The sequence below is a fragment of the Choloepus didactylus genome, chromosome 5 (genome assembly GCF_015220235.1).
Source record: "Choloepus didactylus isolate mChoDid1 chromosome 5, mChoDid1.pri, whole genome shotgun sequence".
Classification (NCBI taxonomy): Eukaryota; Metazoa; Chordata; class Mammalia; order Pilosa; family Megalonychidae; genus Choloepus; species Choloepus didactylus.
The window spans coordinates 113,639,529-113,664,593 of NC_051311.1; the positions used below are offsets into that span (position 1 = coordinate 113,639,529).

Sequence of the window (25,065 nt, forward strand, 5' to 3'; positions counted from 1 at the left end):
TGGACTATAGTTAACAGTAATATTTTAATATTCTTTCATCAAAAGTAACAAATGTACCACACAAAGACTAAAGGTCAATAATAGTGAAGGATAAGAGGTATGGGAGGTTTTGGTTTATTTTTTTATTTTTTGGCGTTTTGTGGGTTTTTTTTTTTTTTTGGAGTAATGAAAATGTCTGAAAATTGATTATGGTGATGAAGACACAACTATGTGATGATACTGTGAACCACTGTTTGATCACTTTGGATACACTGTGTGATATGTGAATGTATCTCAATAAAACTGCTTTAAAAGAGTTAAGTCAGAAAATAATCATGGACGTAAACAAGGATGAAGCTTTAAGACTGTTAAAAAGCGGTACTGAAGGAATGGAAGAAGATGGCAGCATAGAGAGGAGTGGAAGTCAGTTAGTCCCCCTGGAATAACTAATAAACAACCAGTAGTAACTAGTGAATAATCTGGAAGAACTGCTAGGGGACAACCGTGACTGTCCACACATCATACACCAACCTGGACTGGGAGAAATGCCCGAGATCACAGCATAAAATCTGTAGGTAAAAACTGCGAAGCCGAGCTGAGAGCTCCTCCCCCCACGGCAGCCTGAACTGCAAAACCTCATGTGATAGAGAGCAGCACTCTTTGAACAAGTGCGCACACCTCAGTCCAGCTCCAACTGGGGTTTCAATTAACAAATGTGGACTGCTCAATACAAGCTACAAATCCTCAACAAGCAGACAGAGGCTTTTAGTGATGACTGACCTTAAAGAGCCAGAGGACTCCTCTGTACCGGGAGGGGGAGTCCAGAGGAACGGGTGCTATCTCTGGCCAGCGGGTGAAGCTGGGAGGGGGAGGTGTGGACTGGCCCTGAAGGGGGTCTTTCTGTCCCTTTTTCTCTCTCTGTCAACCTGGGCAGCTCAGTGGAGAAAGCCTCAGCCATTTTCAGTTGGCAGCACTCTGACCCAAACAAGGGGGGAGATTACAGAGTCAGAGAGACAAAGAACCTATTTAAATGCTGATGATCACTCCCTAGGGGGTGTATCTTCCCTAAGAGGAAGGAGGTGGTGCTCAGCGCTACTAACTACCTGCCTCCCATTCAGAACCAGACCCCAGCCAAAACAGAAACTGCGGGCCACCCCTCCTTACACCAATAAGAAGCAACAGACTGACAAAATGCCACCTGCTTGGCAGGTTGGGAAAACCACACCAGCTAGAGGCCTCACAGGGGGTGTCAATCTTCTAAGACACATTCTCAAGGAAACCTGATACTGAATATTGTCCCCTTCTGAGATCTGAGCCTGTTCTGGTCTAGGAAAATCTGATTGAGGTAACCAAGGAAACCAGATGCCTAGACAACAGTAAACTACAACCTACACTAAGAAAAACAAAATTATGGCCCAGTCAAAGGAATAAACTTACACTTCAACTGAGATACAGGAATTGAAACAACTAATGCTAAATCGATTCAAAAAGTTTAGGGAAGATATGGAAAAAGAGAAGAAGCATATAATGAAAACACTGGGTGAACATAAGATAGAAATCAAAAGTTCGAAGAAACAACTGGCAGAATCTATGGAAATGAAAGGCACAGCACAGGAGATCAAAGACACAATGGAGACATAAAACAGCAGATCTCAAGAGGCAGAAGAAAACACTCAGGGGCTGGGGAACAAGACACCTGAAAGCCTACACACAGGGGAGCAGATAAGGAAAAGAAGGGTGAGCAATGTCTCAGAGAATTCAATGACAACATGAAGCACATGTGTGTACATGTCATGGGTGTCCCAGAGGGAGAAGAGAGGGGAAAAGGGGCAGAAGCAATAATAAAGGAAATAATCAATGAAAATCTCCCATCGCTTATGAAAGACATAAAATCACAGATCCAAGAAGCACAGCATATGCCAAACAGAATAGATCTGAATAGGTCTACACCAAGACACTTAATAATCAGATTATCAAATGTCAAAGACAAAGAGAGAATCCTGAAAGCAGCAAGAGAAAAGCAATCCATCGCATACAAAGGAAGCTTGATAAGACTATGTGCGGATTTTTCAATAGAAACCATGGAGGCAAGAAGGAAGTGCTATGATATATTTAAGATGCTGAAAGAGAAAAACTGCCAACCAAGAATCCTATATCCAGCAAAATGGTCCTTCAAATATGGGGGAGAGTTTAAAATATTCTCTAACAAACAGACAATGAGCGAGTTTGAGAACAAGATACCTGCTCTACAGGAACTACTAAAGGGAGCACTACAGACTGAAAGGAAAAGACAGGAGAGAGAGGTTTGGAGCACAATTTTTGGTGATGGTAGCACAGCAATGTAGGTACACTGAACAAAAATGACTGTGAGTATGGTTGAAAGAGGAAGGTTAGGAGCATATGGGACACCAGAAGGAAAGAGAAAAGATAAAGACTGGGACTACATAACTCAGTGAAACCTAGAGTGCTCAACATTTGTGATAAAATGTACAAATATGTTTTTACATGAGGGAGAACAAATGAATGTCAACCTTGCAATGTGTTAAAAATACGGAGGTATGGGGGAGGGGTACAATCAATGTAAACTAGAGACTGTAATTAACAGAAATACTGTGTTATGCTTCCTTTAATGTAACAAAGGCAATATACCAAAGTTAAATGCATATGGGCGTGGGGGACATAGGGGAAGGGTATGGGACTCTTGGCACTGGTGATGTTGTCTGACTCTTTATTCTACTTTAGTTTAATGTTATCTTCCCTTTTGTTGCTTCCTAGCTGGCATGTTTTCTTTGTTGTTGTTTGTTTGTTTTCATTTTTTTCTCTTTCTTTTTTTTTGGTCTCTCTACCTTCTTTGACTCTTCCTCCTCCTTTGTGGAAGAAATGGAGATGTCCTTAGATAGACAGTGGTGATGGTGGTGAATACATAAATACGTGACTCTACAGTGAATCATCAATTGTTTACTTAGGATGGAATGTATGATAGGTGAACAAAACCATCTTTAAAAAAATGGGTTGATGAAGAAACCTTGAGGGCACTATATTGAATGAAATAAGTGAGACACATAAAGGCAAATATTGCAGGGTCTTGCTGATATGAACTAATATGTAAACTCATAGACATGAAATATAAGTTACCAGGATACAGAACAAGGCTAAAGAATGGGGAGCAGTTGCTTATTATGAGCAGAATGTTCAACTAGGGTGAACTTAAGTGTTTGGAAATGGACAGAGGTGATGGTAGCACATTGCGAGAATAACTAACAGTGCTGAATGGTACGTGAGTGTGGTGCAAAGAGTAAACTCAGAGTCACATATGTCACCAGAAGGAAAGTTGGAGGTTAAAAGATAGGAATATATAAAACAGTGAATCTTGTGGTGGGCAATGTCCATGATTAGCTGTACAAATATTAGAAATCTTTTTCATGAACTAGAACAAATGTATGACACTATAACTAGAAGTTAATAATACAGGGGCACATAGGGAAAAAATATATCTATTGCAAACTATATACTACAGTTAGTAGTATTTTAACATTCTTTCATCAACAGTAACAAATGTACTATACCAAAACTATGAGTCAATAATGGAGGGGGGAGGTTATGGGTATGGGAAGAATTGAGGTTTTTTTTGTCTATTTCTTTTCTGGAGTAATGAAAATGTTCTAAAAATTGAAAAAAAAATTGTAGTGATGCATGCACAGCTGTATGATGGTACCATGGGCAACTGATTGTATACTTTGGATCTTTGGATAATTGTATGGTATGTAAACAATCTCAATAATTCAAAAAAAAAAAAAAAAAAAAAAAACAGTACTGTTTTAAGAGCAAAAACTTTGGAAATAACTTAAATGTCCAGCATTAGGAACTGGTTTAAAAATGATATTGCCATTATTTTTTAACCAGTTCTCTGATATTTATTGTGCTGCCATAAAAAAAGATTGCATTTTAGTGTGCCATTAAAAATGATGCTGTGAACTATTATTTCATGTTAGTAAAATTGTTCATAAAGTATTAGAAATGAAAACAGACTGAAAAGTGTATAGTAGATAGAAAGACAAGTACTCGTTATGCTTCTCTCTACCTTTTTATATGTATGAAATGTTTCACGATAAATGCTTTTAAACTGATTTTAAAGACTATATACAATGTGTATTTTTATTACAATATTTGTGAGTATTTATATGCACATAGTAATAATACTAACATTTTGGCTAGCCCATGATCCAGAGGTAATCAAAATGCTTACAGTGGCTACAACTAGGTGGCTGGATTACAGGCGATTTGACCCTTATGGTCCATCTTTCCTAAATTCACACTTCAGTTTATTTAGTTGTTGCTTTGTTGTTGTTCTTTTGACCTATTATCCTTGCAGTGTTTCTGATGCCTGAATATTTCAGAATACGACACTTCTGTGTCTACATAAATAAAATAGTAGTCTTATGTCACACAGATTTGTGAAATGAGGGTGGCCTACAGTTGGCATTTAATAAATACCTATTAATGCATAAAGATATTCAATAAAATTTGTTTTTCAAAAACCATGATAATAAAAATCAGTAAATAATGAAAATAATTACTAACTCCCACTATCAAGCTATTGAATTTAGCTGCTGTCAATGTAGCACAATTTCAATACAAAACCATTTGACTGAAAACAGCTTTACATAGAAATATGCATATTTGAGAATGTAAAACATTTCTTCTTCAAATTCCACAGGGCATTTCCAGTTCTATCCTTGTATAGATGGAAATCAATATTAACTTCATTTTGACAGATATATCCATAAGAAAAGCACCATTTTATTCAAATGGATATAAATATGCAATATTTAGAAATGCTCTGGCATCAAAAGACTTTGGAATAATGAGTGAGGAGGAAACACCTACCATTATCACTAATTCCTCATTATGAAAGATAAAAATGAAATCCCAAACTTTTATTAACTTTTCTTAAGTTAGAAATGTAGCATATTTTTGAAATGAGGCAAGAATACTACTCCTTTAGTCCTCTGTATAGGGTGAGCGTTACAAGCGCCACACACAGTGGAGTAGACAGTGCCCTGCCCATCAGGCGGAAGACTCGCCGGCTGACTGGAGGATGCTGTCGGGCCCACTGGGGTTCACAGAGTAATGCATATTCCAGGCCAGGCCACCGTAAATTACCTTAAACCTCTAGGCAGCAGCCAATCATTTCCTGCTGTAAATGTCATCAATCTAGTCTAACTCTTGCATGGCTAGTATCAACATGTGCTCATCATAAACTCTCAAGCACTGCAAGGACACAGAGGAAAATTGTGATACCACTGCCAGTTGAAGAACAAGATGGATCTATAAAAACAACAACAAAAAAGATCTCAGCTGCTTCTTAATCCCCAAATTTCTAGGATAGCTAGTAGCATACAGATGAAGAGAGAATCATCTCTCAAGCAGTGTTTAAAAATCAAAGAGAGGAGAGGGCAACCAACTTTGCTTTTACCTCTGCCTGTGATTATACAGTGCTCTCTCTTGCACTTGGGGAAATCTGCGTCCTCTTTAAACAACAGCCAGCTGGTTTTCCAGAGGTGCCCAGTTGGGACTTACTGAGCACACACCCACTACTTTAACTTACTTGCAACAACACAAATCTTGCCACTGCATTTGGGTGGGAAAGATCTGAAAGGAGGGGGTCCTGGCTCCAGGCCTGACAGCCCAAAAATGTAGCCTGCATCAACCCATTGTGGTCAAACTGGCGTCTCTGTATAGACCCAGAGCTCCAAGCCAAAAAATGTTAAGTCTCACAGGATTCAGAGATGGCCTTTGCCTTAAAAGAGGTATTTTTCTAAAGCGACGCTCATCTGTGAGTGAATTTATTTTACAAACATCATGTCAGCACAACACGTGCTATGAAGGCTCTTATTCTCTAATCCTGATCCACAGAAAGTCGAGCAAGAGTTAAATGAGGGGGTCCCATTCTTAGGTTTCTGACTCCCAAACTTCAAGAGATTGGTTCCTGTTAACCATGAAATAAAATTTAGCATTCCTGAAATTCTTTCCACATAACTTATGAATCCTTTCACAGAGAAAATAGGCCTAAAAGCCTTCAAAGTATGACTCCAGACTAAACAAAATTATCTCATTTTGATATTCAGAAAAATGGAAGGCATGGCAGTTAGACAATGCACTGGTGAAGTACCTCTCTATGCAGAAAAGATGGCTTTCATTTAGCAACGCACGGCCGCTGATAGTGACATCAACACCAAAACAAGACTCCTTCCCCATATATTATCTCTCGACACGAGATTTAAGGAAGAAGTAAAGATTTTCTACATATTTTTTGAGTGTTACAATTCTAATGCAGTTAGTAAATCACCCCATCTTTGGAAAAAACAGGCAAATGCCAAATCTCTTTTGATCAGGATATCTCCAAGTAATTTCTCCTTTCAACCTGTCTGGATTTTAGGTGCAAAATGGAAAAACGTTAAGTCAGAAACCAGCACCAAAAAGGCAACTGCAGTTGAAAAGGGGTTGGGGTACCCTACTAAAGAATCACCAGGAAACACATTCACTCTTCTTTGCCCACCTGCCTCTGGGCTTCAGCCAAGTTGAAGGGCTCTTCCAGAGGAGCAATTCGTTCAATGTCTGCTAAGGTCATCCGTCTGTAGGGGAAAACAAACACCACCACCAACAAAAACACCAATTCATTACAATTCATATTATGAAATTTAAAAACATTCCTTCCTTCTTTTATTTCCCTTATTTCAGAGTTGCCTTTAATTTGGCTGCTTTTTCTCCCGGGTCGCTGCCCTCTTCCTACCCCTGCCTCCTAGCCTCCTTTTATTAAGCTGATTGAAGAAAAGAAAAGAAAAAAAGAAAAAAAAAAAAAAACTTACCCCCGTGGCTCATATAAATCTGCTAACTGAAACAAGATGTCAACTTCCATGGGTGTAACCTGACCAAATTTCTGAGCTGCCAGAACAAACTCCTCTGTATGGGGAAAAAAAAAAAAAGTTAAAAAGGAAAGATTTAAGAAGGAATAGCCACTAAATTCCACATTAACTCAAGGCACTGGAATGAATGAACATCACAAAACTTTATTATTATCAGTTGTAGAATTCAAGTCAATCCAAATAGGGTAAGAATTATTTTAATTCCTTCATCTGTCTAGAAAGAGTTGGCACAATATTTGCTCTAATAGTTAGTTTAAAATATTAAACCTTCTAAAGGCTTTCAATAAATGACACAGGATGTAATTCAAATTGGAAGTCAAAGAAAGCAAGGTAGCAGATAGGAAACTTCATCTGCATAGGCCCCAGGAGGTTATATTAACAAAGTTTTGGAACTCCTAGAGGAATTCTGTTTTTTTAAAAAAAATCCTATTAAAAAATGCTGTTAATATCTTGTTCCAAGCTTTTAGACCAATTTACACCATCACCAACACAAGTTTATGGGAATCTTCATCTACTTCTGAAGGCAACTTTAGAGGCTGCCAATTTAGCTCAAGTTCTAGCAAGATTCGAGAACGTTTTAAAAACTTTACATTTCCCTCACCTGAGGGCTGTCTTCAATTTACTTAAAACTTGTTGAAGACTGTCTTTTGTTTGCCTTTGTTTGTTCAAAGGATGGAGAACACACATGTAACCTTTGGTTAATATTTGTCAATGGTATAGAAAACTCCAAAACAATCTTTAAATTGCCCTTTCAGCCAAGATACTTTCAGGCAAGAATTCAGAGATGTTCTCACTCACCCTTAGTCACCTCTACATCTTTCCTGTTGCCAGCCAGAGTGCTGTAGATCTTTCTAATAAGTTCCATGTTGTTAAGGAGCGAATTAAATCCATTAAAATAAGAGAAACTAACTTGATGGGATGTGGCACCTCCGGCAGCCTCAAATAAGCGGAATATAAGAAAGGGAAGAAGAAAAATAAACGAAGGATTTATAGAATGAAGAAGATGATTCAGAAGTACATATATCAAACACTACTTTGGAAGTAATCAAGAATGCATGTATAAGAAGAAATGGCCATCGGTATTTTTCCTTCATATTAAAAAAAACCAAAAACCTATAAATGATTTTTATAAGCAACTGCAACTAATCACGAACAGAACTCATACTCTCCACACACAATTCCTAGACAACTAAATAAATACATGTGTAGGATTATAACAAGAGGACCAGTAGTAATTTACAAAGCTCAAATTTCAACTGGAAATGTTTTATAAGTTGGTTTATTTCATCTAATGAGAAAACCTTAAGGGTTTATACATGCAAAACCATATTATACAAATGCACACATGCAAAACCATATTATCGCAATGCAAACATACTCTGAAAAGTGGTCAATATAACAATAATATCAAGACTTGTCATGTTACTTACAACTAGCAATAAATAAACATTTTAAGTACAGACTTTACACTGGTGAGATTTCTAGCAAACAAGTGTATTATGGTAAAATTATGAGATGTCACATGCTTCGATGGAGGTTAAAACTGGTCAGTATTCTGATAATCAGGATCTGGAAGAAACCATATTTCTTCACAGGGGACAAGGAAAACAGACATCATGTCCACTATGAATGGAACTTCAGTTTGGGGTTTCAAATTCTATGCTTCTCTAACAAGGCAAAATATTTTTATTAGGAAAGCACTTCTTTATAAGGTAACAACCACATAAATCTTCACTTAGTAATCATTTAAAATAGCTGACAGGAGAATTTAAAATGGAGTAGGAAATAGGGGCCAAAAAAAAGGAGTTAGATTAACACAGTGCCAAAGAGGAAAAGGCCTTGCCAGGATGCCATGTCTCCAAAAAGAGGCACCAGAAAAAAAGTGAAAATGAAAGGCCACCCTACGTTCCTGCCTATGGTAAGGATCATGGGAAACCCAAATGACAGTGAAAACACTCAAGAGTCATCCCCCAGAAATTAACAAAAGGAAAGTTACCAATAGGCAATGGTTCCCAAATCCGAGTGATCATCAGAAGCTTCAGAATGACAGACTCTAGGACCTCATCACTCTGTAAATGCTGACTCAGTAGGTCTGGAGGAAACCTTGAAATCTGTATTTTTAATAATTATCCACAATGATTCTGATGCTCCATGACCCAAGGCTTAGGGATTACCACCACAGAATGACCCAAGACACCCCTGGGGTCCGTGAGGCAAGGACAGTGGCTGGACATCCACTCGGATGGAGGCCATGACACATAGCAGGGAGGCTTTGTCTGTCAAATGTGCCACTAGAGCCTTAACAATACGTTTGGAATGAATGAATGAATGAATGAATGAATGATTTGGAGTTTCTATTCTGCTCATTACTCTAACAAGCAAATAAATGTGTGCACTATTTTATTTTCTTTTTTGCCTTGGAGAATAGACAGACGGAGAGATCAACATGACACATTAAAATACAAAACAAAATTAACAGAAGGTCACAAATTTGTTCTTCCTTTTCTTCTTTTGCCAGTTAACACGTCTCTAAAATAGTCCATATTATCTAAACAACTAAAAATTAACCTCTCAACACTTAAAAATAGCCAAAACATACTCTTGGCCTGTAAGTTTGGTTATGCATGATATTACATTAAGGAAATGTTAGTATTTTATACTGAAAAACCCCACATAATTTGTAAGAATTGTTTCTAGTATTATTTACTGAGCTTAAGCCAAGTAGAATAATCTATGTTACTGTGGTAAGTTATTTACAACTTACAGCTACTAGACATTCTTCCACAAAAGGTGTCAAGACGTGGGGGCGGATGGTGACCATGATGTCTCGGAAGTCAGTAGCTGTGACTCTCCCAGTCCTGGCGTTGTCCCGTTGCACAAATGCTTGCTTTGCATGCTCCAACTGTACCTCCTACAAATACAGAGGGTGAGATACTTCATGTATGCTTCTCACTTTACTACTACAAAAGACTGATCATTTTCAAATTAAGGTGAAGAAATATAGGTCACATCTTAATTTAACAAGCTCCCACATGCTGATCAAATAGGTTCCCCACCCCCACCCCAAGCTACTGTCGCCTTTCAACAAAGAGAACTTTGCTGAGACCAGTGAGCACATCTTGAGAAAATGCACTCCACCTTAAATCTCCTACCCAAAGAAACCAAATCACTTTTGTGCTCTGCCGGAGTCCAGGAATACATAGAAAATGAAAACTGGAATGAAGTTTGGTAGGTTCAATGATCTAAACCCAGTTTAAGCGATATCGATGCTCAAAAGAAAAATTGCCTACAGGGACATTCACTTTTCTCAAAAGAAGAGGGAAAAATTTTTAACATCGACTTAGAACAGAAACGTGATGTAACAACAGACTGAAAAGAGCAGGTCTCCTCTGGAATACGCTAGTCCTCTGGACCAGGGTTTCTCCACCTTGGCATCCTTGGCATTTGAGCTGGGTTAGGTCTTTGTTATGGGGAGCTATGCTTGGCATTGTAGGATGTTTGGCAGTATCCCTGGCTTCTACCCACTAGATGCCAGCAGCACTCCACCCCCTCCCTATTCAAAAGCCTCTTCTTGGAGCATCCGCCAGTTTTTATCCAGCCTATCTTTGCTGACACTCTCCCCAAGGACCCTGATCTTCCTGGCACCAACTCCAACCACTCCTTAAATGTAGGCATTTGCCAGCTCTTTGTCCTCAGGTCCTCTCACTCTATTATGCTGGGAATGTCTACCATCTCCAAGTCCTGAAGGGTATCTTTTACACCAAGGTTTGACTCCCAAATACAAATCTCTTACCCTTATCTGCTGGAGCAGAATTTCCAACAGCCTAGAGGGCATATTCATGTGGGTATCTTGATAAAACCACAAAATTACACACAAGCATCACTAAACCCACTATTCCCCACTCACCCTCAAACCTGGGACCCCTCCTGTGTTCAAAGCTTAACTGCTGGCATGTTGTTTTTCCGGTCAGCTCACCCAGAAATCTGTCATTTTCAATTCTACAAGCTCTCTTTCCCCACAGCAAGCAAACCAGCTACCAAATTATGTCACTTAGACCTTTGAAAAATTCAAACATATCTTTTACTTTTTACTCCTGATGTCACAGTTCAGGCTCCCCTCAGATCTCACTTGAATGACCACCACAGCCCTGGCTGTCAGCTGGTGCTTCTGTCTGACCTCTGCAAATCATCTTGCATGCATCAGAGGTCAGAATCTCAGATCTGACCTCAATCTCCCTCAGCAGAAACTTCCCACAGCTCTTCGCCATAAAGACCCAATTCCAAAGCAGAGCTCTCAAGACCCTACAGGAGTTCCTCTCAGCCTCATCTCCCTCCATCCCACACGCCAGTCAGCCCTTCCACACCCCCCAGAGGTCTTTGACCCCTCACCTAATGTAGCCTGCTACCCCCTTCTCCAGCTCCTGAACTCCTACCACTTCGTCAAGGCTCAGCTGGAATACCACCCACAGGTAAAAATCACCAGGCCTCCTAACTAAAAATAACTGATCTGAGTTCATGTGGCCCCCTGTTTGAACTCAATTATACTACTTGTTTCATTCCCTATTCTACTATAATCAGTTGTTTTATTCCTGTCTTTCCCTCTCTGTCACTGAGGCAAAAGAGACCATATCCTGTCTATCCTACTTATGGTGCTGGGCAAAATACATATAGTAGGTTCACAGTAAATGATGCCCATTATCATCAGTACCAGGTGTTCTATAAAACCTACTGGATGAACAAAGCATGATCTACTGAACAAGTAGAAGGGCCTCCAATTTCAAGAGGAAGAAAGAATCTGACTGTTAAACATTCTGTAGTGAAAAATGACCACAGTATGTATTCAGCCGAAGGTGAATGAACCTAGTCTCTGAATTGCCAGACCCACTGCTGAAACTTTCCTAAGCCAGGATTACCCTCAACGAGAATAGAAGGTATGTTCAGTTAATAACCATTTTCCCTAGTTCGTAACTCAACTAGAGTCTTAGGGATCCCCATATCATCACATCAAAAAGGGCATCGCTTTGCCCAGTCACCCCATCTTCTGAGAGGACAATGAAGCCAGAACCCCGAGACCATCCTGTGTGGGGTGTGGAAAGGAGAGAAGGACACCAAGGCAGCGGACAATGCCCACACTGCAGGATGGGGTGCACGTGCAAGGAGAACTGCGTCCTTACACATTTCTGTGCCTGCACCTCCATGATCAAACTTTACCAACAGGGACTCCTCAATGACGGTATATGAAACCCCTTTTCCCCTAGCGATGCACAACTTGAGAATACATTCCCAACAACTCTTGAAGATTTAGGGCATTAAAGATGTAATGAACAAGACACTAGGTCAACGTACTTCTCTAAATAGTAGGCTATAGTTAAAACCTTTAGTTAGGTGTTTCCCCCAAATTAAAATTAGCTTACTGAAGATCTGAGGTGCCTACTGAAAAGCATCTGTTTATATTGTGACTTTCTTCCTCCGGGTGCAGAAATGAAACCACCAACTCAACGGTCATGGTAACAGTACGTATTATGTGCTCACAGCAACCTCTTAAAGTAGGTATCATTATTATTAACCTCTTTGTAGCTGTTGAGGAAACTAAGGTCTCACTGAGTAAGCAGCAAATCTGGAATTCGGACCCAGGCAGTCCCGCCCCACTCTGAATGTTCCCACTACTTCCTGTGCTCACTGGGAGCTGTGGGTAACCACGGTCAGGAGTTTGATTACAATATACATTTTATGCTTATGCTTAGGACTCTTAATGGCTGTGAAAAAATAAAAACAACTTGCTTTTAAGTTATTTAATGCTCTAGATTTCTGTGTTGCTTATTTTCATGGGAAAATAGTAAAACTCCTGGAAGTTTCAATTAAGGCAAAAGCCTTCTGTACATTCAGAGTATCAGGACTGTTTTGCCTCTGTGCAGCAGAGAACATGGAGGAGAGAAACAGAATCTAAAAGGCCTTGCTCACTTTTTCTTTTTCCCATAGCCCCAAAAGACTGAGGAAGAGAAAGACAAACAAGGAGGCCTGTGGGAGCTAGCTCTGTAACTATTTAAATGAGGAATGAATGATCTTTGGAATAATTATCAGGCTCACTACTTAGGGTAGAGTGACAAAATTAAAGCTTTTCATTTGCACTTCTGAAGATTTTTAAGAAAAATCTAACGCATACTTGGGAATACCAACAGACTGATGGTTCCCAGATCTGAAACCAGAAGGAGTAAAAAATTAGGACAGAAAACTTTTAGTAATCATGAAATACAGCATTTGTAAAATAATGCTCATTTTCAAGAAAAAGGAGACCAGGACAGGAAAATGTCTTGTTGGGGGGAAGGGATAGAACAATGAGAGAATCAACAGTTACACTCAAATACTTGAGGTAAAAAAGAACTTAGACTGGTTTTCTGTCTTTAAAAAAAAAAAAAAAAAATAGAAACTATAGGAGTCAGGTTTTTCATATAACACGCAGAAGTTTTTAACCTTTAGAACTATTCAGCAATGAAACGGACTACCTTGTCAAATAGTTGGTTTCTTATCACTAGAAATATATGTTCAACTATACGCTGAGCAACATATATCAAGGAATTTATTTTACTTTAATAGAGGGATTATGGAAGCAATATGGTATGATGACAAAAATATGTGATTTGGAACAGGAATCCGCAGAGCTCAAATATCAGTCTTGACCCTAATAGCTGGGAGGGCTTGAGTTGTGTATGCATCTTAAGAGCCTCAGGTTCTCTTCTACAAAATAGGCACAACCCCACCTACTTTGCAAGGTTGTAAACACCAGAGGCCATGCATGAATGACAAGCATGTAATAAACGGTAGCTTTGATTTTTGTCAAGGTGAAAGGTTTAAACAGATAACCTCTAAAGTCCCTTCCAATATAAGTTCTTTGAGTCTTTCCAAAGATCACTTAGTAAGGAAGAGCAGTGCTGCTGAGTCACGGTGAACTAGCCACAGGAATAAAAAAACAAGAACAGCTGAGTGTTTAACAGCCTCCAACAGGCTCGGGGGCTCCGCCAAACTTCCAAGGCAGCAATTCAATAAGCCTCACAATGATTCTGTGAAGTAATAATTATCTGCATTTTACAGAAAGGTCAGGGAGCTCAGGGAGGTTAAGGAACTAGTCTAAAGTCACACAGCTAAGAAGGGACAGAGCTGAGATTCAAACCAAGGAATCCCTGATTCCAAAGGAGATTCTTAACCACAAACCTATACTTGCCTTGGGTAAAATCCTAAGTAAGAGGATTCAGACAGAAAAATGGAAAAGCTATTGAAGAAAAGTTTTGGTGATTACTTGAATATAAAAATAAAGCAAGATACATCTCAAAGAATTCTCATCTCAGATGACGGGGGAAATATGAGAATCTACCACAAAGGAAATCCTTAAAGGGGAGAAGACGAACATGATGAGAAATGTGGAGTGAGAAAAAGACTTTTAGAAGCGATAAACAAAAGCAAGCTGGAGGTATGGTTGAAATGTAAATCTGCCAACTAGAGATAACAAATATTAAGCCTCAAGTGTGTGCTGTGCTCCACAGCTCAGGCATCCTCTCTGGATCCTCCCACAACCCTGCCAGGTAGATGAAGAAATGAAGTCAAGGACAACTGAGCTACAGAAAGAACTGGACAGGCACCCAGGCAGGCTGACCCCAGAGCCACAACCTTAACCTGCACAAGACTGCCTGTTCTTTGTAGAGGGAGACCTACAAAAACCAGAGGAAAAAAATCATAGTTGTAGAGAAATTCAGATCACCCCATTTGTGTACCCAGAGAGCAGGCAGACAACAAAAATCTAACCAGTGCATCAATGGCTGTACTGAAAATAAAAAAAAAGCAGTGCTGGGGAGCTCTTCCGGGTGCTAGGCAATATGCAAGAGGCCCTTCCTAAAAGCTGCTGATGGAAAGGGCAACTGATGGAAGAGAAAGGGCTCCTAATCACCTAAGGCCAGAAGGCCCCCGAGCGAGGGTTACACAGCTATCTCTAAGGCACTTCTGCTCAGGCTCACCAAAGAAGGCCCAATCTTTCTTTAATATTTGCCAGTGAGCTGTTTTCTGTTCCCAACATCCTGGTGCATGATGATTAATGGAATATGCTTTTATTGCAGCAGTTTCCAGCTACTTCAACACACCCATTCAGATTGTTGTAGGGGGAAAAAAAAAATCAAACTCTTCAAAATTGCTAGGTGTACAGAAATAAACATATATCGGGGTTACAAACTTCAGATCTAACATTCAGGCATCTAATAGTTCCAGGCTTGTCATTTCCTTAATAATCGCCAATTTTCAAGTGGGTATATTTTGAATGCAAAAATTTTGTTCACCTCTATTCAGACATGCAGGTTTGTGCTTCAGCTTGTGAACAATTCACTGGGAACAAAAAACAGACTCTGAAAACAAGTGGCAGACCCAAATGATTTGTATTATAAAGCCAAGAACACCAAACAAGACTCCTGGCAAGTTTGCATATTTGAGTTTTGTACAGTTTCTGAAATTAAAAACCAAAACCTGAATAAGAGCAGAGAGTTATCAATAAGGAAATGGTTCAGAAGAATTTGTTTTTAGGGGTGGTGGTAGAAGGATTCTGGGGAATAAGTATGTAATGTTTATTCAAAGAAGGAACAAAAATGTATAAAGAAGAATTGCTTTAAAAAGACGGTAACAAATTTACTCTATTTCAAATAAATTCAATATTACATTGAGCATCAGAACCTGTATACTACTTAATATATAAATGTCCACTTTTTCATAATCCTGTGCTAATTTGGAAGAAAATATTCTAATTAAACTAGAGAGTCACATATTTTAAACAGAGTAAAAATAGAACATAGAAATGAAATAGGTAAGAAAGACAAGGACTGCCAATTCTTAACATTTTTTCTGTGCTCTCTACAACCTTCAGCCAGGCTTTCAGAGTTCAGGATGAAATTTCATCCCTAATTCACTGGGTAGGGACTTTTATTAAAAGGGTCTTCAGAAGCGGTGTCACATGTAGTAGTGCACACAGGCAGCACCTTGGCAGAAACCAAGAACAGAGCTTCACCAATTCAATTTCCTTGCTCTTCCGATTTAATGTTAAATTTCACGGTGGGTACCAGCTGGGGAGATGCTGTGTGCAGTGTTCATTTTTACCAGGATGTTACTCTAAAAGCCTGCACAATAGGCTCTCCGACAAACAGCAAGCTGACTGACGCTATGGACACAACAGCACAATGACTCCTGATTTCCCCTGCCTAGAGAGCAGCAAGCTTGCCACATGAACAGAACATGTCCCGCATCTAATTCTCCAAGTGACCAGGATATCACCTCACCTCTGGCCACCCATCTCCAAACCAGCAATGGCCTCCACTTGGATAGAAAACACCATCCAATCTATTGGCAGAGCTGAGGGTAAACATTAGCCACCTTTACTTGTTATTTCATTTTAGAGCATCAAGTGGTTGCTTTATTCATGAAACAGCACCAAAGCTTTATTAGAGGCCCCATCTGGTCCAACTTAAAGTCAACATAAAAGCACTCACATATTGAAAATGTAAATGCAACCATGGTTTCTGGCTACTAAAGGTCCATGGTCTAGATATTTTAACTAATACAGATGCCAAGTTGGGGGACAGTGGGGAGGCACAAATGGCTCAGGTTACACCATCCTAAGCAAGGAACTTGTTAACTGTTCAACTATCCTGTGTAAACAACATGGCTTCAGTGAGTTCTTCTACAAGTGACCGGTTTTTGTAAATACCTGAAATCCATTATCAAATCCAAAGCTTGAAAATTTGACGTTGCTTTGGTTGAAGGTAGTAAGTTGAAAATAGGTTTTATTTTGTTTGAAGAGGGAAACAATTTCTTTTTAGCACTTGTAGCCTTTTTGTATTGAAATGTTTCCCTTATATCAGGATTCCATGACAAATATAGCAGCAAACCCTAAGTGATGGTGACTATAAAGCACAGACCACAACTGACTAGCCTCTAGAGGGACAGGTAGCAACCACCAGCATCTGGGAGCAGCAGACTTCTAGCACCTACACTTTAATGCTCAGAACCTAAATAATCAGGCTTTCCATTTTACACAGAAAACATTTGGGCTGATCTGTATGCCATGCTGCCTCATAAGCCAAAATAAAGGGCAATCTGATTTAACAGAAAGAACCAAATTGTTCAGTTGCATTATCGGCATCTAACAACGCTGGCATGGAGCTCACGTGTTCTGGAGACAAGGGTCCTTACCAATAAGAATGGCCAGCTCGGTACATGAGACTCAGCTCTGATTCCCAGGTTCTGTTCCCAGCTCTATCAACTATGCTTCACCTCTCTGGGTTTTACCAGCCTCTTCTGACAAAATGGGGACCTGAATTAGATGATCGTAAAGCAAAACTACTCTTGAGATCAGGACTTTGTGTTGCGTCAGGAGACCTCATTCTTGAATTCTACTTGGTGAGATGACAGAGAGGACTATTAGTCCCTGTTTTAGTTTCCTTTGCTCGCTTAAGCAAATACCATGAAATGGGTCGGTTAAACAATGGGAATTTATTTGCTCATGATTATGAGGTTAGGAAAAGTGTCCAAATCAAGCTATCATCCAAGCGATGCTTTCTCCCTGAAGACTGGCATTCCAGGGCTGGCTGATGATGATCCTTCATCCTTAGCTTGTCACATGGCAAGGCACAAGGTGGTGTTTCCTGGCCTCTCCCTTCTCTTCTGGGTTCTGTTGATGTTCAGCCTCTGGCTGCCCCCGCCGTGGCTCTCTCTCTCTCTCTCTCTCTCTGCCTGAATTTCATTCTCTTATAAAAGGATTCCACTAACAGGATTAAGACCCATCCTGAATGAGCCGGGCCACACCTTAAGTGAAGTAACCTCATCAACAGGTCCCACACCCACAGGAATGCATTAGGTTTAAGAACATGTTTTTCTGGGGGTACATACAGCTTCAGAACACTACAGTCCCATTCTCTTCACGTCAGCTATCAAGTCTCTTGGCTAACTGTTGGAATCCCAATTCTAAAATTTGCCCTCTCCACCAATTTACAGCATTGAAGATTTCTCGATGATTCCTGTTCCTAGAGCAATAGGAGGGTGGCCCCTGAAACAGAAGATATTTCCTGACTCCACTAAACCGGGAGAATACTTCAGAAAACCCTGAGGCTGTGGGGGCCATAAGTAAGGATACTACAATATCATCCTAACTCCAAGAAACTGAGGCAAGGAGTCTGGACCAGTCCACCAACACAAATGTGAACAGCTATTACGTGCAAAGGACAACTGTGCAGCATCTCATTAAAGACTTCTCCTCTTCCTGTGCTCCCCATCTCAATAAAGAAGACCACCATGTACCCTTTGTCCAGGCCTGAAGTTAACCCTGAGTTCTGCAAATCTTTGTCCATACCCATTCTATTATCACCAACCCTTACAGGTCTACCCCCTAAACTTCTCTTGAATCCATTTTCTTCAGCCTATCACCAGTACAGGCATACCTCATTTTACTGCACTTGACAGATGCTGTATTTTGTTTTTTTTTGTTTTGTTTTGGTTATTTTTGTTTGTTTTAAAAATCAAAGTTCTGTGGCATCCCTGAATCAAGCAAGTCTATTGGTGCCATTTTTCCAACAGTATGGGTTCACTCTGTGCCACATTTTAATTAAGGTATGTACATTGTTTTTTGTTATATATAATGCTATTGCACATTTAATAGACTAAAGTATAGTGTAAACATAACTTTCATATGTACTAGGAAACCAAAAACTTCTGTGACTTGCTTTATTCACTTTACTGTGCTGGTCTGCATGTACTAACCACCTAACTCGGGCCACAGTCATTTCAGTCTTGGATTAGAAAATGACCAACTGGGTCTTGGTTTCCTCAGTCAGGTCCCCTTCTAGCCCAATTTCCACAAAAGAGCCAGAGTGGTCCTTCTGAAACCAAGAAGGCTTCCCATCCACCTCAGGATGAAGACCTGAAGACCTGAGCCTTTAAACAGCCAGGGTTGTCTAGTCCAAGTCAATTTGTTCAAAGTCCCTGGATGACCTGGAGCATCACAATTCAGGATACTTGTTGAAAAAGCAGTTTCTTGGGCTCTATCCAAGACCTTCTGAATCAGATCCTTGGAGGAAGAGGGGCCCAGGAAACTTCATTTTAATATAAGCCCCTCAGATCATTTTTATACTAAAATTTGAAAAACACTGCTTTAGATTTAGTAAAATTCAATCAACCTCAGTTCCACAGGTCTGAAATCTAAGCTTCTGTGCATTTATCTTTCATATGGAAATAATAGCAACTGCCTTATTTAGCTCCTAAGGTGACTTTAAGGACAATACAAGTAAAAGCACTTATTAAGCTGGAACATTCTATGAGAGGTAATTAGAAGCAATATTTTTATAGTTAACAAGATAACCGGATATGGTAGTAATCCTAGACTTTCCAACCCTGAGGTTGGAGCCATTAGAAACTCGTGTGTGTGGATTATTTTAGAATTGTAATAATCACATGTGAAATATATACCCAATAGAAAACATGATCGAGCAATAATTGGAAATGACATCATCCATCCCTAATCTTTTTTAAATACAGTTTCACTGAAATATATTCACACACAATGCAATCATCCATGGTGTACAATCAGCTGTCCACAGTACCATTATATAATTGTACATCCATCACCCCAAACAATTTTTGAACATTTTCCTTACTCCAAAAAGAATAAGAATAAAAATAAAAGTAAAAAAGGGCACCCAAAGCATTCCATCCCTCCATCCCATCCTATTTTTCATTTAGTTTTTGTCCCCATTTTTCTACTCATTTTTCCATACACTAGATAAAGGGAGCGTGAGCTATAAGGTTTTCACAAACACACAGTCACATCATGTAAGCTACATACTTAGGCAATCATCTTCAAGAATCAATGCTACTGGCTTGCAGTTCGACAGGTTCAGGTATTTCCTTGTAGCTATTCCAATACACTAAAAACTAAAAAGGGATAGCTATATAACGCATAAGAATGCCCACCAGAATGACCTCTCGACTCCATTTGAAATCTCTCAGCCACTGAAACTTAATTTTGTTCTTTTTGCTTCCCCTTTTTGGTCAAGAAGATTTTCTCAATCCCATGATTCCAGGTCCAGGCTCATCCCTGGGAGTCATGTCCCACATTGCCACATCCCTAGCCTTTTTGATGACTGGATCTGACAATTAGCAGGTAGGGGTTAAGAAAGCTACATGTCCAGCAATGCAGGATTGGGCACCACAGCTGAAAGTAAAGCCCCTTCTAGAACATAAAATAACTATTTGTAGCATTGGCCCTGGAGGCAGTGTGTGTCCTGGTAATGGTAACATCATATTTTTTAATTCCTGACATGCCTGGGATCTTATGGAAGAAGCTAAGGTCCAGGGCAGTTGCTCTTTTCTCTTTTGAGGTACTTTCTTAGGAACCTAATGAAAGCTATGGGCCCTCTGCTCAGCAAATTACCTGTAAATGCAAAATTTTACTCTAGAATCTGTTCATTCTTTTGCATACAACAGGGATGAGAATGATAATTACATCTCAGGGTAATGGGAAGAGGCTATTATGAGAAATAGAAAATTTAAAAGTACTTCGTAAATTATCAAGATTGTACAAATACTGGTTATAATTATTACTTCCTTTTTTTTCTAAAACTGATCACCACAAATTAGATATCACAAAGAGCCTCTACAGTGAAAGACCTCAGTATCCTCATCTGTAAAATGAGGCAATTATAACAAGATGACCTTTATGCTCCTACCTGGTTCTATAAGTCTGTACTTGGGACTTCGGGTGGCTGCTCTAACTACCCTCTGAATGCTGTTTTCAGGTTTATATCTCCCTTAACAGTTTGTGCTTCAAAAGGGCAAACCTCTTTAGTGTACATTTTATACCTACTTGCACTTACTCCTTTTGAGCTCCAAGATGATGCATCTCTGCACCTCTCTGCCCTTTGCACAAGGCCTCTCGGCAAACCCTAATGCTTGGCAAACATTTGCTGAATTGGGTGGCTTTCTCCACATGAGCAACAATCGCAGCACAAAAATTACTTCCAAATAAGGTGGAGAGTATCATGTTTACACAATTCATGAACAGGTATTCCATCAGATATAGAATAAGACAATTTCTCCAGATTGTCTCCTAAAAAATTCTTTCAACCAGCAACCATAAAATAACAACTGTTTTAGGAGCTGAGAGTCAAGGTACACGGAGGGTTTTAAAGAATAATTAAAAATACACACATGTACCCTTGTATAAAACTAGTTGCATTCAGACACACACACTATTATTTATGCATTAAGTGGAGACGACAGATATAACTGGGGATAAAGAAACAGCAGCAATGGATGCAACAGGATTAATGATGGGGTGATGGGAATGAGGCCCCACTTCCTGTCAAAATCCTTCCCTACCAATGAGGCACAAGACTACAGGAAGAAGGCATCATTAGTGTCCCTGCCACTAGCTTCAACATTATTACTCAGATGCTAAGTACAGATAGGGCAAGTTTAACAATTCAAAGGATATAAAATTGATTCTCCACTCGATGACTTTTACAACCAAAATACAGAAAAGAAACCTCCTGCTCGCCATTTCGGCGATGCCCGTATGACTAGCACATTGCCCAGACCAAACACAGATGAATCAGTAACCAAAGAAAGCTCTTGCTGCCACATGGGGTGGCTTATAGCAAACTCACACTTGCTTTGATACAGTAAAGCATTTATTAAACTAAGAAAGTTTTTTAAAAATCAGAACTTGCTGCAGATGGCACCACCCACCAGCCACACAAATGCAGGTATGCATAAGCATGGGTAACACACACAAACGTGAGGCGTGAGTTGGCTGGAATCAACCTGGGCAACCTCCTAGAGACCCTCAGGGGGATACAGCCGTGTAGTCTTTCCATCCCACCCTGGTTCCCTGAAACCACAAGCACGTCTCAGCTGTCCCTGCAGCCACGCCCCTTCCGCATCAGGTGAGAGGTGGCAGCCCTTTCACATCTCAAGCAGCCAAGCATCTGCTTTCATAACTGTGGCGCCAGTGTTTCTGAGCCCTGCCCTAGAGCAGAAGGGTGGGGCATGCCTGACAAAGCAAGAGTTTGAAACATAGGAGATTAAATTCACTTATATCTTTAAGAAGCTACCTGCATCCAGAAAAGAGCTAAAAGAAGCAAACAAAGCACTTGAAGTAGAGCATACAGAAAAGAGCTCAAAGGAAGAAAACAAAGTATTTGAAGCAGTGGGAAGTAACCCAATGAACAGACATCAAACCTGGCATTTCCTAGGCATTCACTAGGTAAAGCCTACCACCAACCATTCTTTCATTTAAATCTGGGCCTGGAATGGGACACAAAAGCAAGGCCCCGACAGAAATAATTAACCACCACAACCATTTTAATCTAGGAAAGTTTAGCACTTGCATTCTGACTACAAAGTCAAAATCGTCCCATGCAAGACCACTGTGTGATGTTTGCATTCACTATTACAGAATGGAATCAAATCTACATGAATGTTCTTCAAGTTGCAGCTGGAAACATAACTAGGACTCCATGAGTCATCTAATCCTTGAGTCTGGCTTCCTCCTATCTTGAGGAAGGCCTAGAAGCTGTGAATGGTTCTATAGTCGATTGAATTCAGCATAATTGATACTTGCTTAAAGAGAAACACGGTCATTCTTACGATTGCTAACATCCCATTAAGACTAGAAGTTAATTAGGCTGTGTTCCATAAAGTCAATTTGAAGCATTTGTCTCAATTGCATTATTGTAATTATTCCTCATCAAAATGAATACCACCTCCTACTGCACGCCAGTGTCTTATGTAAACAACATCAAAAATCTAACAACCCACATTCCATTCTCCACCTGAGTTATTTCAGTAACTTTATTTATACAAAACTGAAAACGGGGATTCATAGACATTAACACGTTTAAAAAAAAACACACACAAAAGCAAAGTTTAAGAAATATTAAGTTGCCACAAATCCAAGAAAAGTAAAGCAAAGTAAACAGCATGGTAAACTCTATATATCAGAAAGTTACCATTTAAAAGGCAAGACAAAAGAGAAGCACCTAATAAAGTTTACCTATTACATATGCTAGTGCCTAAGAATGGCTACCTAAAAATACAATTACTGAACGAGCTCCCCAGCACTGTGTGCGTGTGTGTGTGTGTGTGTGTGTGTGTGTGTGCGTGTGTGTGTGTTCATGTGTTCTCCACCTCCACCTCAGAACTGCATTTTCAGCTGCTACTCAAGAGGCTCTGGCAAGGTCTTGAGCACAAGAAAGAAACAGGAGCATTTCTGACAACATTCCTAGTGACAAGAACCATACATAGGTGGATTCCTCAGCAAATTTTTCTTCAGAACCCAGAATTCAAACATAAACTAATCCCCTTAATCAGTCTCTTAAAAAGTATAATCACATGAACCTTGAAGACATCATGTTGAGTGAAATAAGACACAAAAGGACAAATATTACATGATCTCAATGATTTGAATCAATTAGAATAAGCAAACTCACAGTGTCAGAATCTAGAATATAGGTTACTTGGGCATAGGGTGGATTCGAGAATGGGAAGTTAAGGCTTAAAATGTCCAGGGCTCCTATTGGAATGATGGAAATGTTTTGGTAATGGATGGTGCTGATGGCAGCACAACATTGTGAACACAGTTAACAGCACTGAAATATATATCTGAATATGATTAAAAGGGGAAATGTTAGATTATATATATGTATAACAGAAAAAAAATTAAAAAAAAAAATCCATGGAATTGCATTTCACAAACCGTGAACCCTAAATTAAACCATGGACTTTAGTTAATAGTACAATTATAAAAATGTGCTATCATCAATTGTAACAAATATTCCACACCAATGCAAGGTGTTGGTTGTGGGATGGTTTATGGGAATCCTGTACTTTATGCATGATTGTTCTGTAAACCCACAACTTCTCTAATAATGAAAAAATAAAAATAAAAAAACACTAAACAAAATTATAATCACAGAAACAAGTGCATAAAAAAAGGAGTGGTTTATCATGTAGAACTATATATCTCAGAGATATAGACCTCTAGTGACTGTTTATTTTGAAACTAAAACATTTTTAACATTACGCTTAAGAAGGAAAACAAAATTGAGATCATATTTTGTCAGTAGTCTTCTGTTGGCATCACTAATGGGTCAATGATGTGACTGTAATGGGGGATGGGGGTGAAGAGAGAAAAGAGGCACGGGTCTGAGAAGATGTACTCCAAAACGTAGACAACTCCTACTGGGTTTAATCCTAGATATGGCAAGCAAGAGCCCTGAAAACAATGGTTCTCAAACTTTGCTGCACATTAGGAGCATTTGGGAGGCTTAAATATCTTGATAGCCAGGCTATCAAATAGAATCTCTAGAGCTGGGATCAAGGCAACAAGAGCCTATATAAAGCTTTCCAGGTGATGCCCAATATGCAGCCTACTTTGAGACTCAGTGCCTTAGGTCTTTGAAAACCCCCAGGTGAAATGATTCTATGGCTCAGTGCTGATAATGACATCCATCCACTTCTCAGGGCAAAACTAAATATTGGTAAATAGTAGCAGTATGAGTCACAAGCCAGGAGTTCAAGGTTATGACTTATGTGACCTTGTGTCAACCCTTTGATTTCCCGCTGCTCCAATGTGTAGTCTTCTTAATGCTGAAGGGGTTCAACTACACAATCTGTAAGAGTCCATTTAATTCTATGGCTCCTACAAATTAATAAAGAAATATCTCTAAATGAGATTGTTTGGCTAGGGTTAGAATACTCGCAATAAATCAAAGTTCAGGGCTCAAGCCAAAGCTAGTACCATTTACATTCAGTTTGTCCTAGTTTCACTTAAATTTACTCTTTTTAACTTTTTAAGAGCTAGACCCACCAGTAAAAACTGAGTGAATTCCGCGTATGTCAGGTGTCTCTTTCTTTCTTTTCCAAAATGTAGTTGCACAAATTCTGAATCCCAGTTAAATGGAATATGTTGATGAATTGTGGTCTGTCCAAATACTTGCTTAACATCCTCTGGAAATAGAAAAGAAAGGTTGATTAAAAATAAAAGTCAGGTTCTTCCTTACAAAACCCGTTATTAAATAAATATTGCTGTTCATTTTTTAAAATAAAACTCAATTAAAAAAACAGATTATAAAACCAA

At 39.4% G+C, this 25,065-nt stretch overlaps 1 protein-coding gene across 4 annotated transcripts in view; it reads right to left on the reverse strand.

Moving 5' to 3' along the window:
* SLC25A13 (solute carrier family 25 member 13) overlaps window positions 1-25,065 on the reverse strand; it is a 257,057-nt gene that overhangs the window by 99,796 nt on the left and 132,196 nt on the right. For all 4 annotated transcript variants that reach the window (XM_037836732.1, XM_037836730.1, XM_037836731.1 and 1 more), the window contains 5 exons: window positions 24,796-24,935; window positions 9,670-9,816; window positions 7,704-7,842; window positions 6,849-6,942; window positions 6,539-6,614 (listed from right to left, as the gene is read on the reverse strand). In XM_037836732.1, coding sequence (XP_037692660.1) covers window positions 6,539-6,614; window positions 6,849-6,942; window positions 7,704-7,842; window positions 9,670-9,816; window positions 24,796-24,935 — 596 coding nt within the window. The remainder of the gene's footprint in view (window positions 1-6,538; window positions 6,615-6,848; window positions 6,943-7,703; window positions 7,843-9,669; window positions 9,817-24,795; window positions 24,936-25,065) is intronic.